The following is a 16618-nucleotide window of genomic DNA, read 5'->3' on the forward strand; positions in this document are numbered from 1 at the left end:
CTAACTCTCCCCTTCCCCCATCTTTCCTAGTTTAAAGCCCTCCTTACCAGGTTGGCCAACCTGTTGGCAAAGACCCGCGTGCCCCGCCTCGTGAGGTGGATCCCATCTCTCGCCATCAGATCTGCATTGAATCACACAGAATCACAGAATGGTTGAGGTTGGAAGGGACCTCTGGAGATCATCTAGTCCAACCCCCCTGCTCAAGCAGGGTCACCTAGAGCACSTTGCACAGGATCGCGTCCAGGCAGGTTTTGAATATCTCCAGAGAAGGAGACTCCACAACCTCTCTGGGCAACCTGCTCCAGTGCTCTGTCACCCTCACAGGGAAGAAGTTTTTCCTCATGTTCAGATGGAACTGTCTGTGTTTCAGTTTGTGCCCGTTGCCTCACATCCTATCGCTGGGCACCACTGAAAAGAGTCTGGCTCCATCCTCTTGACACCCTTCCTTCAGATACTTGTACACATTAATAAGATCTCCTCTCAGTCTTCTCTTCTCCAGGCTAAACAGGCCCAGCTCTCTCAGCCTTTCCTCCTAAGAGAGATGCTCCAGTGCCCTAATCATCTTTGTAGCCCTTCGCTGGACTTGCTCCAGTAGTGCCACATCCCTATTATTGACTATAATTGATTCTTAGATGCCTACCTCACATGCACACACTTACATGCAACTGAATCCCACTCTTAAGTTTACGTGTCAAGGCTTACCTTCTGAAGAGCCTGTCCTTCCATTGGCCATGGAGAGATCTAAAAGAGTAGATTAGACAAGAGCCCCAACTTGTAGTCTTCTAATATTTAGTTAAGATGAAACCCATGCAACATGATGAGCAATAGTTTTTCCAGGTGCCAAATGACTGAGCTAAAGCCTATTAAACTGTATTTAACAGAGTTTGTGGTGCCGAAATATATGAGAGAATGTGCTATTATGGCAGAATCCTGACTATACTAGTTCATAAATGGACTACTTTTCATTCCTGTACTGCATAGCATGTGATATAAAATAACCTGGCTGTCAGTTTCTGCTGCTGCATTCCATAATGTGCGGTTGCCAGGAGAGAAATGTTAAATATAATAGGTGTGAACACATAGCTGGGAGCAGTCGATAGACTGGACAGCAGGACTGGCACAGAGATTTTGACAAGCTAAAGGAGTGGGCTGACAGAAACCTCATRAGACAAATGCAAAGTCCTGCACCTGGGTGCATTCAAAAGATTCAAAATCCATTCAAAGTAATAGATTTTCAGGGCTTCATTCAGGTGCCAAAAGCAGATTTGGTGCCATTAAGATGCCCTGAAGTGTCCCTTCAGACCTCCAGCTGTAGCTCTAGAAAGGTACAGATCTCAAGGTCTGTGTTAGATGTGTCATACACATGCAGAGGTCTTGGATACCACAGAGAATCTCAAAGGCACCTGAATCAAACCCTCAATTCCTTTCTTTCTCAAGATTCTTTCTGAGCATCATGTTAAAAAAAAAAAAAAAAGAGGGTGAAGGACTGTTTTTTCCTTGCCTTGCTGGGGTCGGTGTGTGCTGGCAGAGGGAAGAGTRGCTGTAAGAGAAATGGGTGAACACTGCACACACAAACTAGATTTTTCAAGTTGTCACATGAATGGAAGAGTGGAATCATTTGCTGCTAGTGCGAGCACAGACCAATACCCAGGATTGAAGAGAACAAGGTAGTGGTAATTGCTAAATTGTGAAAATCCCTAGTAAGCCTGAAGAACAAGCTCCTCTGTCTGATCTGTCTGGTGGCTGGGCTACTTTTAAAGAGCATAGATTTTATTGGTCACACTGTGATAAACTCTAAGAGCCCTAGTCTTTCACAAGGACCCCAGACACAGCATAAGAATTTATCTGGGCTAAGTAGTAATTATCAAATAGAAATTAGGGCACATTTCAGCTGTCATTACTCTTGGTGTATTCAGAGTATTAACGCTTATTTTTCCCTCTTCCCCCCTCAATGTCCTATTGGATTATACTTCCCCCACCAATGCCCTATTTTGTTGCTGGTTCAGTACTGCTTGCAAACTACAAATGCGTTTCGGATAATCTGAATTACCATTTGAACCAGCTCTTGAAGCAAGCGCCTTTAAACACAATCCCTTGTTGTGCTGCTCAGTGTCTTGGTGCTGCTGTGCTGACCCATTCTCTGAAACGGTAGGCAGCAGAGACGGATCATGACAGAGAGAAATAATTATTTCTGACAGGGATTTGAGCCAGACATTGCAAATAGGACCTCAGTGACAATTATTTCTGCCTGGCTTTTTCCTAAAGAGTTACATATGAAGACAGATTTGATACAAGGGACCACCTTTTCTGCAGCTTGGCTCAGCTGGTCTCCAGCTGAGCCTGGTCCCAGCCCAGCTAGTTGCTAAGCTCATAAAATATATTTTCAAATTCCTGTTGTTTTCCCAGTTCTGTCATTTTTCAGCCTCCTAAGCACTGAGATATGTAAATTGAAAAGGCTGCATTAGAGAAAGTAAATATTTATGAGCACAGTGGAACAGTGCTTTAACTTCTGGATGTGTCCGTTTGTCAAGTGCTGCAATGCTCAGAGGTTGTAAGTTATCATCACATGAAAAAGTGTTAGGCCTTGGATAATAGCTTAGAACAGTTCTTTTCAGGGGCTTGATTATAAGATTTGTCGTTATTTATAACACTAACCAGAAAACCTGCAAGAGATGAGCAACTTGTCATGCCCAGGGAAGTTTAATGCTCCCACGTAGATGGAGTTGAGCATAGGAGCCGCAGTAATAGCGTGGAGTAAATCAGGACTGCCATGATCCCTTCCTGACGGATTGCTCCTGATGGATGGATCACCTTTGTCACATCTCTTGACCCCCCCTACCTTCAAGCCTCCACGCCCTTAATATTGTGAAGGCTGGTTATTGTTGGGGAAGTGTTTTTCACAGCTCATTTAGGATCCAGCACACCAAAGTATTTCAGAAGTGGCACAGGAAAGAACAGTGCTAGTTATGACCTTCTGACACATCCCATTAGCAGACCAAGTTTTCAGGCGCCCTGCTATGCTTCTACCTTCTTCTTTCAAACTTTACCAAATATCGCCTGTTTGTGCTGAAAATACCCACGTCGGGTGCTTTCCTAAGAATGAACTTTTCTGGAAAGTGACAACTGAAATAGTTCCCCCCCCTGCCCACCAAGAATAAAGAAGATAATGCCCTTTTTATCAGCATTTTGCATGGGCGTATCAATATGGTGTCAGGGATATATATTGCATTGTCTTCCAGAAAATTTTCTTTTGTTTCTCCAAATAAAAATGGGGGATTCTAAAATCAGGTCATATTTTAGCAGGTAAATTAGCTGCAAATCCCAACTCTACTGAGTCTTCTCTAAACTGACACAGGAGGTGAGTCAGAGGGGGGGAGGGGGGAGCAGGACTAGTGACGTGGGAGGATGGCAGGTTGTGGTCAGGGATGGGGAGCATCAGTGAAGATACAGGCCAAGTAGGGCTTGATATTTTACCAGAAAAACAATCCAGGAGGCAAAGATTAGCAGCCATAAAAACCTGCCCAGATAAAAGACAGAGAGAAAATAGAAGCTATACTGATGGGCTGGAATCGTCTCAGACACCAAGCTCCTTTCACAAAGCTCCATAGAGAGTCCTTTCTGCAGTGAGTCCCATTCTCAACACTTACTTAAACTTGATACTTTACTCTCCTTTTCTCACATGTAACAGAGATGGACAAAGAGGGGGACATTCCTCTCCCTCCACAACTGAGCCAATAAATTGCATATATGATTTCATAACTGGTGCCTACTAAATGTGCTTTTTTAGACACGTCTGCCAGAGCTTTTATAAAGATGTAATTGTCTGATTAATTACAGCTTCACTGCCATTTCCTGTCTGCCCAGTGCTGCTTTAACACCTCCTGGATTGCTTTTCCACAGGCTCTGCAGGAGGAGATTAACATTTCCGGTAGTAAAATAAAAGTGASTTACCTGAGCAGTCGCACAGCTGGCTACAAATCAGTCCTGAGGATCAGCATGACCCACCCCACGATTCCCTTCAACCTCATGAAAGTCCATCTCATGGTGGCTGTCGAGGGACGCCTCTTCAGAAAGTGGTTTGCAGCTGCTCCGGACCTGTCCTATTATTTCATCTGGGATAAGACAGATGTCTACAGCCAGAAGGTGTATGGGCTCTCAGAAGCCTTTGGTAAGTCACCCTGGGGCCTGTGTCTGTCCTTAGAAGCAGCTAGGTGGCAATGCACAAACCTTGCCCTAGATCAATGTGGTCCAACTGCTGACACATAATATGGACAGTGCTGGTCCAGTGCTGTTACCTTGGGGAGAGTTGGGCGCAGCTGTTCAGACAGCATGCATTGCCTAACAGATGAATGGTTCTCCAGCACATACATCCTGAGCTGCTACCATCATATTCATACAGAAGGAATGAGCTGGGACTAGAGGCATGTTACTACTTCTCACCTATAGCTAAGAGCTGTCAGCACTGCTTGGAAAGGCATTCTAGAACTGGGACCTAACCTCCACCTCTCCTTGTGCCTAGCCTTCAGAATTACCCTGATCTTATGGTTTGCCCTTTGTTGCCTTTTCAAGAATGCCCCATCCCAAGCTGGGGCCTGATGCTCTTCTCTCATCATGTGCATTTGTTTACACCTGCAAAAGAAGGTCACAAACTACAAGGCAGTGGACAGCCAGGCCCCGCATACTCAGCATGCCACGTCCACGGCACCTCAGCAGGATGTCCAATGTCATCCACTCCGCATGGGCAGAAGCTGAAGTCCTTGCTGAGGCAGGAAGCTGTGCTGTGCATATATGTATGCCGAAACACAGTTTATTCCTCTTCTTGGCGGCATCCCAGACCTCACTTACTCCATCCTGTGGGACAAAGACGCTGGAGGGAAGGGGTTACTTTGAATGTATAGTGAATACAGCTGACGCTGTTTTGCAGTGGTTGCTTCCCATCTGATTGACAGCCAGAGGAATTTCAGTCACAGGTCTTCAATGGAGTTTAATCTAGATCTTTCATGCTTCCAAGGCAATGATATCAGCAAGATGGGAGAGATGCCAAACTAGCAGTTAGAGCTCTTGTTGACAGGAGAGTGGTTCCCTGATGCTTCACGGCCCAGCTGAGGATGGGTCTTTGTAGAAGTGTAGGGTGTCTTCTTTCCTAAGAGGGAGAATGGGTGCCTTCCTGCCACTCAGGCACTAGGCTCAGCCTTGAGCAGGATGGTTGATACAACCTGCTGAGCCTTACACAGTCTAGAGTCCAGATTGAGCAGCATGTCCTGACAGCACAGAAAGATTATGTTTACACACACTTTAAGATGCTAGATCAGCAGTGGATCCTGGTAYGCTCCCTGATATAGTTCTGCAGGCCTAGCATACTCTAAGCAGATTTGAGGACATCAGCATTCAGGCTTCCAATGATTCTCTCCTCTAGCACAGTGGAAAACATCAAGCCTTCACTTCCTAAACTGCATATTCCTCTGATATTGTCTGATCCTGTAAAGGGCTGTGTTTGATGAGAGATCCTGAGTTCGCTCTGGGCTCAGCACTTTTCAGGAGACACTGGGAAACTTGTAAGATCAGACCTTTATTTTTATCTGGCTGAAAAATGAGCTGTATAATTGCTTTCTCTTTGTGCAGAACTTAAAATTCCTGCTGTTTAAGCTGTTAGTGCTGAAAAGATCAGATAGGGCAGAAGAAGAGCAGAGTCTTACTTCTTCTGAGAAAATCATAAAGGAGTCATTATTCTATCAGAAACATGATTCTCCTTATACTGACATCATTTTACTCTTAAGTAACTCCAATATGTTCAGCAGAGTTACTCCTGATTAACATCAGACAACATGGCAAGCCAAACTATGTTTTGCTATTTGGTCTTTTGACATTAACACTTGCCACAGTTCAACTCTGGTCTAGGACTCTTGTCTGTGATGGACTTAGTGCTCTTTGCTTCATTTGTATAAGTCTTAGCTGTCCGAGTAAGGCCATGATTTTTAGCAAATTCCTGATATGCGATCTTAGAGCAGAGATGTAGATAAGAGCAAAATGCTACCCTTTATGAGACCAGCAGTGGTTTACACTCTTGGAATACCCACTGTTTTAAAATAGGTCTTTAAATCAGTGCCTTTTAAATATTTAGCACATTTGGCCAAAACCTACAACTGTGTTGACCTTTTTTAATGCAGGGTGGCCTTTAAAGAGAAAAATATTAAGACTCTGCATTATTATGATGACATTTTATTTGAAATTGGCAGCTGCCTGCAGAAATGCCCTTACCCCCAGTCAATTGAAACTCTGGTCTGTCTGCAGAATGTGCATTTTTGGATTACTAATCTGGGAGATCTTTTGTTTTTCTCTTGCTCGTAGTTTCTGTGGGTTATGAATATGAATCTTGTCCTGATTTGATCCTATGGGAGAAGAGGACGGCTGTGCTTCAGGGTTATGAAATTGATGCTTCCAAACTTGGAGGATGGTCTCTGGACAAACACCATGCCCTGAACATACAAAGTGGTAGGTTGACTGTAACAAATGACAGACGAATAATGCAGGGTTGCAAGGCCCTGTGGTTTCTCATCATTAAGAATTCAAGCAAAGGAAAGGAAAGAAACCTGATCAACACATGCACTCTCATGCACATATTACCAGCAAATTATTTATAGTAACCTATGTTTAGCAGCAATGTGGTGTACATAAATCCAAAAGAAGTTGGCCATGGTGAAGAGGTTGAATGTCCATGAAATATATTGGCATCTCTAAATTTGTATTGCCTTAAAAGAAGGAGATTAACAGGGAAAGTATTCCTAGGCTGGACTGTGGCTCCAAAACAGGGGAGTCTGTTCAAATTGGACCTACCTCTGACTGTAAATCCACCCAGACACATTCTGCAATGTGCAAGGGTATTTCTTTTGATGCCAGCAGTATGCTTTCATCTTGGAACCATGGTTCTCCAGAAAACTTCTCCAGTGAGGTTTTCACCATCTCAAGGGAAACCTAACTACTAGTCTTCAAAAGACTGTTTGCCCTCAGTCCTTATCCTTCCACTTCTGTGCCCAGATCAGGTCTTTCTTTGAAACTGCAATGCCTAGGTTTCCTTGCTCACGATGATTTCCCCACCATAGAAATGCGAGGCTTCATGGGTCACAAGAGAAAATTGGAGGCACCAAAATCCTTGAAGGGAGCTCAGTACTGTAGCAGGGAGTCCTGAAAGCTGATCAAACATGTTCAAAAGATGGAAGTATTGACTCCCTCTGAATGACAACAGTGGTATGGGAGCAAACATGTAATTCAACCCGTACCACTGATGAAAACTCTACACTCGTGCATTATAGGGAATGTAAGCAGAGCTCCTCTAAGCTTTGCAGATGAAACATATCTCTAGACAATGCACCATGGTTTTCCTGACTCTCATCTTTTCATGAGTGATATGTTTTTTTCTGTAACTTGGCGGGCTCCTGCAGAGCAAGGAGGGACAGAAAAGGCAAGTGAAAATACATGAAACACTGAAAAGTGTATTTCATTCAAAAGCAAAGACAATCTTGATCTCCCCACATCCTTTTAAGCTGTAAGAAATGTGATGGGGCTATAAAAATGCTTAATTCAGATAGGGGTCCCCTCATTTGAAAACATCATAAAAAATAGTGCTATAAAAGATGATAAACCTTGCATGTGATAGATTTCCCCATCAGCATCCAGCATTGCCATTTTGTGCTCTCTTTGAGTTTCAGTTTCCCTGTCTCCGTTTTAACTTCCTTATTGATTTTTTCGCCCTCTAGGCATCTTGCATAAAGGAAATGGGGAAAACCAGTTTATTTCTCAGCAGCCACCTGTAATTGGAAGCATTATGGGCAATGGTCGCAGACGTAGCATTTCCTGTCCAAGCTGCAATGGTCTTGCAGATGGTAACAAACTCCTGGCTCCTGTTGCCCTAACATGTGGGTCTGATGGAAGTCTTTATGTTGGAGATTTCAACTACATCCGAAGGATCTTTCCCTCTGGCAATGTCACCAACATACTGGAGCTAAGGTACACTGTGCTACATGCGGCCAGTTATAATTATGCTCTTTAGTTCTGTACAAATCTTAGGTACCCATAAGCAAAATGAGCAAAACTCATAAAAAGCAACAATAAAACAGCAAAAAAAAGGCTGTCTGGATTCTCCTTTTCTGCAACTCTGCTTACTTGGATTTACACCAGAAAGACTTGGTCTAGCAAGTTCATCCAAAACTGAATCATATACAAAAAGTATTCTGTTGCGTTTTTGTGCTGCTACGTCAAACTGTGTTAATGTCTTCCCCTCAGTCTTGTTAGAGTCCAATGGGAATGCTTAAAATTAACAGTCAGCCTCCAGGATAACCTAAACTTGGAAGGACACAAAACTGATGGTGACATATAGAGGTTAATCAGGACAGATGATCATTCATACTTAGGATAGTATGATCACCAAGGGAGTCACAGATTCTGTGCTTTTCTGGTTGTTTTGTTGGGTACAAACACATTTACTCCCCTCAGTTCCCAGCTGAACAGCAGGGTCTGGGTGAAGATATATATGAATCATCTGAAAGTAAATGAACTGTTTCTCTTTTTCCCAACTAACAAAGAAAGAGAAAAATATCAGGAGAAAGAGAAAGGCTTGTCAAGGAACATGCATTAAAAACAAGAAAGGGGAGGGAATATGATATATTTACCATAAGTTCTGAGAAAATGAAACAGATTATGATTGAACTGAAGTTTTATATTAACCTCACTGGTGATGTTTTTCCCTTCTAAAATTTGTACAAGTCTACTTGCCCACTTCAAACCACCAGGGCCTGATTCTGGACTCTTTACATGGCCAGACAAGACTTTTTCCATGCAAGTCAACAGAGCTAAACCAGTGTTTCTGAATGAGGCTTCTCTGCTTGAAGAACCTTGTCTAAAGCCTTCGAGGTCAATATGAGGTTAGCTTGGTAGGAATGTTCACATTTGCTACTGAAGATTTGGCCAGAAAGTGAGCATCTCCCAGGAAGTAAGAATCCCCCTACTATATTCAGATTTAATGTCACGTTTGCTGGCTTTGGGGACAAAAGTAAGATCCCATTTCTGCAAGGACTGCCATGTGGAAGGACCTGTTACAGCTTACTACAGCAGCAGGGGCCCCACACAGCATTGTCTCTTATTCCCATATGTTCCACAAGGCCACAGTTAAAAATGAAATAGCTGATCTACAGGAGAATTGGTTTCTAAGGTCCAGTTAGTCCCTCCTTTACAAACTGCAGTCATTAGGGTTTCAGGATCTTGTTGAAGGCCTAATTTGACATGTAAAACCTTGCCTGTAGATCATGATGTACAAGCAAAAAAATCCAGACAACTGTCACAAGGCTGGTCTTAAAGACTAAGTGTCTTGCTATGCTCTCAGCAAAACAAGGAATCAGAAGGAGGCATTGAATAAGGAGGCCCACAATGTCATGTTTACAGTCACATCCCAGACGGCTGGGTTATTTTTTGAGTAAATAAGCAAGAACTCAATTCCTGCTGTTCCATCAGATTATACACAAGAATATAATAGCTCTCATATTTGTAAGGCTAGAAGCTGGGATAAATCTTCTGCCCTGGAGCACATTAAAGAATATAATATTCTTCCAGTGCCAAAACGTTATTTTAATGACCAAAGGTGAGATTTCCAGAGGAGCCTAAGTGCTTTGGGGCCCAAATCCCAGTGCAACTCAGTGGAATTAAGATCTCATTCCCAGAAGTATAATTTTGAAAATCCGATCCCTGGTTTATTGTCAGTGGAAATACCAGGCCCAACAGAGCTTTTGCAAAATATTTCCTGATTGAAAAAGAGAAAACTGGAAGCCTTGAAAAAGTGGCCTTGCTGGGTTTTGCGTAGAGCCACAAAGTTACATTTACTTCAGCATTAAATCTGCTGGAACCATTGCTGTTTCGTCTGTGGAAACACTTAGGTTACTGGATCTAATAAACATTTCTTCACTCTGGTGTGCTATAAAGTAAGTGGGTTCAGATGCAGGCTGACTAAAAGCTATGGAGGAAAGCCATTGCTTTTGGACTAAAGGGGTTGTGTTTGTGCCTTCTCAGATCAACATCTCCTTGGAGATTAACACCCTCACTACTTGGGTTTTGTTTGTTTTTTTAGAGTGCAGTGTTCTGTTGCAGAGGGGAAAGGCAAATGCATTGTTGGTCGCAGTTAACTGTAGTTGAGTTATGTAACTAGACCCATAAAAAATGTCCAGCTCAGCATGGTTTCAGTCCTCTGGGCTAGAGTTCATGAGGTTAAGGCAATGAATTGCCACCCATAATTGTGCAACTGTTAAGTTACCTTTGCAAATCACGAAGTATTGCTTTGACTGATAGTGAAAAAAGCTGTAAAGATAGCTGTATCAACATATATTACCTCAGTACTTCTCTTTATGATAAAGTCTGCCTGGTCCTATCTCTTGCGTAAGTGAATAACTCCAAGCAGGTGAGATCACACTTCCTTTGTGATATGCAGCAGTACATAAGTGAGCTCACTGACAAGTAATATCCAATATAAAATATATCAGTGTCATTCCTGCTAAGTCTTTATTTATTATTGCATTGTATGATACAGTTACTGTCAAGTTTTCAATCTGCTAATAATGCTTCGAACTGAGCCGCTAACACTTCATTCTTTCTTCTGTTCCCTGCTTTCCTGTCTTCTGTCAGAAATAAAGATTTCAGACATAGGTAAGCCAACCAGTGGAGAATTCTTATGCCACTCCCTGTCTTGTTGCATGTTGTTACGCAGTGAGCCACAAGTGCCATTTCCAGATGATTCAATGGCAAATGAAGCTGGTGTGATTAAAACTGATGTAGGCAATCAGTCATCAGAACTGAGAGCCGTTAATCAGAGAGCAAGATCACACAGACTTCTGCATGATCTGTTATAGTTGTAGACAGAGAGAACTAGACATAGACATCAGAAGAAGGTAACAAGAGGAGGAGGGTGGAAGGAAAAGTGGATGGGAATTAACCAGGAAAGTAAAGTGAGGACACCCTCAGGGTACAGGTCGCTTGAATATAGCTTTGATGGAAAAATAATTCTCATATTTTGAAATGTCTTCCTTTTGAGTTTGGGGAGCTTAGCAGGCATAGTGGAGGKCCAAATGTACCCCAGCATCACCTACTTAAGGAAGTAAGTTTTGTAACTATCTGTCAGTTTGAGCTCTTCATAGAGAGCCTTCACATTATGTGAAAGTTTGTGAGGCTCAGATGTGAGGTAGTGTAACTCAGAACCTTAGCCAGGAAATGCAATAAAAAAGAGAAAGAGTAATGACAAGAAAACAACATGAAAGAGAGACTCTTAAATTGGAGTTTTGTCACTAAGAATATTTGTCGCTTGGGTTCACTGGAGTTGCAGTGGGTTTGATCCAATCATCAGTTGCATTCAGGAAGATGTCAACCTACTGTCACCATCTGCATTTGCAAGGACTGCTCTCTCTCTGACAAGTTCCCATCCCTCTCCCTAGATGCTTGCTAAATTAGGAGCTTAGACTGTGGAGTGGGGATTTTTGTTTTGGGGATGTTTGCGTTTGGGATTGGGGATTTCTTTTTTGCTACATGCTTTTYATTTGTTGTTCCTTTGGCTTTGTAGAGGCTGTGCAAAAGCAGAAATGTTTATTATATCTGCATGCCTGAAAATGCAATGGAGTAGAAACTGGTTTTGTGTCTTAGTGACAAAACATTAATGAAGGGCTGAGCTTCCCCTGTACAATGAACTGGCACAAAGCTTGTATTAATGGGGGCAGGGAGTGTATGCAAGACACCTTCATTGGGCTGCATTCCAGCCCCCTAGCTCCTCTTTCACATCATATGAAAGCAATAGAAAAACTCATTTCTCTTTGGAACAGCCAGGTTGTATCCTTAATGCCCTAGAAAAACAAAGCCACTAAAGTGCACCTGCTATGATGGCGAAGGGCAGCAGCTGAATAGCTATTACAAGAAGAGTTTGTATATATGAAGGCAATAACTGAGCCAAGATATATGGACTGGCCACAAATGCTGCAGATGCTACCAGAGCCATACAAAGCTGGCAGGCTCTCAGCCTTCAGGCATTTCCTAAAAACTATGAAATGAAGTAAAAGAAAGCCAAGACATGCCTCCTTCAATGCAGTCCAAAGGAGACCAGTAAGGGAGAAGGTGAGAAGCTCTAGATCAAACACTCCCACCTGTGACTAGCTTAAAGGATTCACTGATATGAGTTAGCAGATGTTCTGTATCATTTGCCAAAATACTTTTTGTTAAGAAACCTCTTCATTCCTGAGCCRCAAAGAAACAGGTGCTTGTAGTCTTAGCTAAAGCTCCAGTAGCTGTACTTTGAGCTCCAGCAGGTCCTAAACTTGATCCCAGTGACAGACAATGGTAGTTGCAAAGGGTGAGATGCACAGGAATGAATCTCAGTGTTTTGGAAAGGTTGCAATCTGTATGCAAAAGCTTCCTCATTGTTGGAGGAGAATTTATTCCGTTCCTAAGTAGCCTTCTAGGTTTGGAGTGTAGTTCTACAGTGCAGCATAGGTAGCCGAGGTCCAATTCTCTGTAACAGCTGAAATGGCTGTGTGCCAACATGGGGATGTCAGCTAAGTCAGAATGCATCACCAAATTGTGATGCCTCCCAATTTTACGCCCATCTATCATTCAGTAATATGACTTTTTTCCAAGCATGACAATAATAATTTGCCATTGATTAGCATTATCTTTTTTCTGCAGGAACATGGAGGGCAGTGAGGCATTTCTGTCATAAAGATGTGCAAAAAGTGGCCACACTTAAATATATTCCTCCTTTCTTGTTTCCATTTGTATCTTAGCAAAATAAAACTACAATTAGTGGCAAAAAGAGATGTCTGAAAGAATTGCCCTAGGATCAGATCAGAAGTCCTTTGCAATCTATGGATTGGCTTACGGCATTGTTATGAAGTTTTATTACCCAGCCTGTGACACTAGAAGAGCTTTGGGCATTGCACACAAACTGAAAACACTARAAGGCCAAGTATAAATTCAGCTTGCTGCACTGTGTGGCCTCCTTATGTACTAATCTATTGAGTGTCACCCAGGGAAAAAAAGACCGGTACCTCACACAAGCTATAATAAAAATCTTCTGTTTGTGAGCTGCAGGGTGCTTAGCATGGAGCCATGGAAACGCAGCCCAACTGAACAAAAAACTCTTGGCTTCAGGAATTCAATAGTTCTTTAGTCACCAGCAAACACATGTGGCCAGCAAGGCTCAGAGAGGAAGAGGGCAGCTAGCACAGAGAGTTTTACAGAGGTGGTTTTGTGTGCTAAAACAGAAACATCAGATCCAATGAAGTACCAGAGCTTTATTCAGATCAGCTATATACAGTAAATGACTTTGGTGTTGTGGCTGCTCCTGTCCGTTGATCACAGTGGGACCCAGAGCCCAGCAGCCCTATGGAACAGGCGGTCTGAATCCTTAATTACTCTCTTGAAATCACAAGCCCCAGTATTCGTGATGGCAAGGCTAAGTATATAGAATAGACAGTCTGAGTATGACCCTTGGTACCTTCATTTCCTTCATCTACCCATTATGCTAGGCCTCCATCTACTCTTTCTAAGAACACAGGAGTTTCTGGGTCAGACCTGGGGTCTTTTAGGGCACACTTAGTCTCACCTAACTTCAGACATTTGTAAAGTACACGCCTAATCAGCACCAATTTTCTAAACCCTTTGTGTCATCAACAGGTACTTCTGCAGTGTCATTCTTTTCTTCCTAGGCCTTAAGTCTAAAATAGGTTCAATGGATTGCACCCTAAGTGCAAAATACTGTTACCATTGACAGAAGCTGTCCTTCAGAAGAGGTGGTAGATGCCCTTGCTTTTGGAAAACTAGGTGCTGTTCATCTTTTAAGATAAATGTTGAAAACAGGTCAGATGAATCATACCTAAAAAGTTGCTATTTCTTTCCTTTGACTATAAAGGGAGTTGAGGCAGCCAGTTCAGATGTAGGTATCTGCCTTGCAGATATCTAACCTGGGTGAAATGAATGCCACTGGCTTTGAACAACAGCCAGTGAAAAGGTAGTTTGCTCTGCTGACATTAGAGTAACCTGCCAAAAACAAGGACAATCTCCTTCCAACCTTTATCACTTGGAGCCTGGCTCCCCACTCTGCAGCAGGAGGTTCTTTCCCCASTCTCTTCTAAAACGTGGGCTCTAAGCCCAACGAAACAATAACAATCTTTGTTTTCAGCCTGTGCATCTATGATAGTACTACAGAATCAATCCAGATGAATGCCACATGTCTGCCTATTCAACCGTTTTTTTTTTTTAACCACTTTCCTTCCTCCTGCCCATATGTAAGGAATCATGTAAAGCATAAGCACTTTAAAACAGAGTCTGAATCACTTAACATATCTGCAGCACACCCCAAARGAGGCTGACACTATCTTGTCCAAACAATGAGAATGGAAAAACGGAATAGGACAAGAAGAGTGTATGGGAGAGCCTATACGCAACCCCAACCGAYTGGATCGCTGTGAATCTGAAAGAATTCCCTGTGTTTTCCCAGCACATCACTGTGACACAATCGATATAAGGATGCTATATCACTTTCGTTTCACTTTGGTATGCAGGACTTCTGCTTACGAAAACTGTCCTCGCTTCCCAGTGGCTCCATTGATGGTGTAGTTAYTAGTGGCCACCTAAACTGTGTATTCTTGGCTAGAGATCAGCCCACCCCATCCCTGCAACTTTGCTTTGTTGCTCCAGGGGGTTAAAGTATCAATGCAGCACTCAGTGTTTCTTCTAAAAATAGGAAAGATCTGAATGGGAAATCAGCTCTTCACCCTTAGCTTTTCAGCCATAGCCCATTTCCAGTGGTGGCAGTCTCAATATGGGAGATAAATATTCTAAGACTACAGACACTGTAACTGATTAAGTCTTCTGAATGGTACAAAATCCTGTCTTTTATTTTGCTCCCTTATCTAACAGAGCGATGAGAGAGGATGAAAGAAAAAAAAGAATCTCTGCTTTGCCCCAGGCAGATTTATTTCAGTTGTTGTTCAGTTCAGTCCAGTTTTCTACTTGGATTTGCCTATTGATTGTGACTTTAAATAAAAAGCAAAGCCTCAGCGTTCAGGGCTTCCGTGCTCATGCATTATCATAGATGAAGGGAATTAGTTTTGAAACTTCTGGAGCTAATGTGTTTGTTTAGCATCCTTCATCCTGAAGGATCTCAAAGTGTTAAACAAAAGCTTCAGTGTACACTGCTGGGCAATTTATGCAAGGGCAGAGCATGGCATCTTCCCCACACAGTGGTGAAAACTGTTGGCCAAAGCCAGTGGGGTAAATTCCAGCTTGGTCATTCTTAACAGCTTGTCTTTTACCATCCCTGCTCCAAAGCATTCCAGCTTCAGTAGTCCATCCCATAAGCCACACAAGGGAGCCTTCCTTCCGACAAAAGTCCTATGCATGGATCAGCGCGTAGGAGACCATGATAAGCCATGCTTGTGAAAATAAGAGTCTAGCCAACACAAGTGAACCAGTGCTTCCTATTGCTGACCCAGAGCCACACAGCTGCAAAGAAATAGTTTGTGTTGGGGCTGCCTGTACCATTAATAACATGAGATTTGGAAGAGCAATTATATGTGTTAGGAGCCTTTCACCAGGTGACATCCAAAATAGTTTTTAAGTGACCCATCATTGTTATCATCCAATGGGTAGTTTAATTAACGTAAATATCTACCTCCACCTCTTCCGAGGTGCATTTGTTAGTAAATATATATGTGCGTCTGTGGTACCAAGCTGCACAGAGGATTAAATTTTAGCCTGTCAGAGCTAATCTTTTAATTATAAATGCATAATGATTGTAAACTATGATTCCAACCCTATATTTCTGAGGAGTATAAAAACAGGATCTCATTAGTAAAACTCGCCCTGGGTTACCAGCATCTACTCCAAACGCTACCTTAATATGACAGGTTTTTACCTAGACAGTTAGATTTTGGTGGGAAGTACCATTCAGCTTTTTTACTGGATAAATGTTTCACTTTTACGTGGTTCTCTGATCAGTGGTTAAAAGGAACTAGCATTTGTTTCTGTGTCCATTCTACACAGGAGTTCTCATTAGGAAATAGTTAAGAGCTCTCTCTTTCACAGAAAGTGATAGTCAGTAGTTAAGTCCACTATAGTGCGGCTATGAAATCGAAAAATAAATTATAATGATAGTGCTGGGATGGGGAAACAGGAACGTAAGGTTCTGCCACTGTCTTTTTTTTTTCCATCTTTGAGAAAGTCATTTGCCTTTGCCCATCTGCAAATGGCCTACTGTAAGATTCAGTGAAAGGTATCTATGCTTTCCAGGCAAAGGTATTAAAGAATTGTGAAGTGTCGTTAAAAACGTTCTCCTTCTTGCCCACCTCCCATGCAAAACAGAGATTATGAACAGCTCAAAAGCTGACTGACATTCAGCTGAGCTTTGTTAAGACAGTCAGCTGAAAATGCGAGGCCCTGATCAAAATGGATAATGGATTCCCRTAGGGAACTTCTTCCACCAGGGTTGAAACCACTTGCTTAGTGTGAGTGACATGCAGGTAAATGAAATAATACCCTACCAGCCTGCTGTCACTGGAAAGGAATACAGATGGAGACTGAACTGTCAGGCTGGAGC

General features: G+C 42.5%; 1 protein-coding gene across 1 annotated transcript in view; it reads left to right on the top strand.

Annotated features, from left to right (window-relative positions):
- Nucleotides 1-16618, top strand: part of TENM4 (teneurin transmembrane protein 4) — a 348330-nt gene that overhangs the window by 274761 nt on the left and 56951 nt on the right. Inside the window, exons 18-21 of the mRNA XM_026063905.1 lie at nucleotides 3901-4168; nucleotides 6349-6492; nucleotides 7755-8004; nucleotides 10666-10686. Coding sequence (XP_025919690.1) covers nucleotides 3901-4168; nucleotides 6349-6492; nucleotides 7755-8004; nucleotides 10666-10686 — 683 coding nt within the window. The remainder of the gene's footprint in view (nucleotides 1-3900; nucleotides 4169-6348; nucleotides 6493-7754; nucleotides 8005-10665; nucleotides 10687-16618) is intronic.

This window comes from Apteryx rowi, unplaced genomic scaffold (genome assembly GCF_003343035.1).
Source record: "Apteryx rowi isolate R43461 unplaced genomic scaffold, aptRow1 scaffold_101, whole genome shotgun sequence".
NCBI lineage: Eukaryota > Metazoa > Chordata > Aves > Apterygiformes > Apterygidae > Apteryx > Apteryx rowi.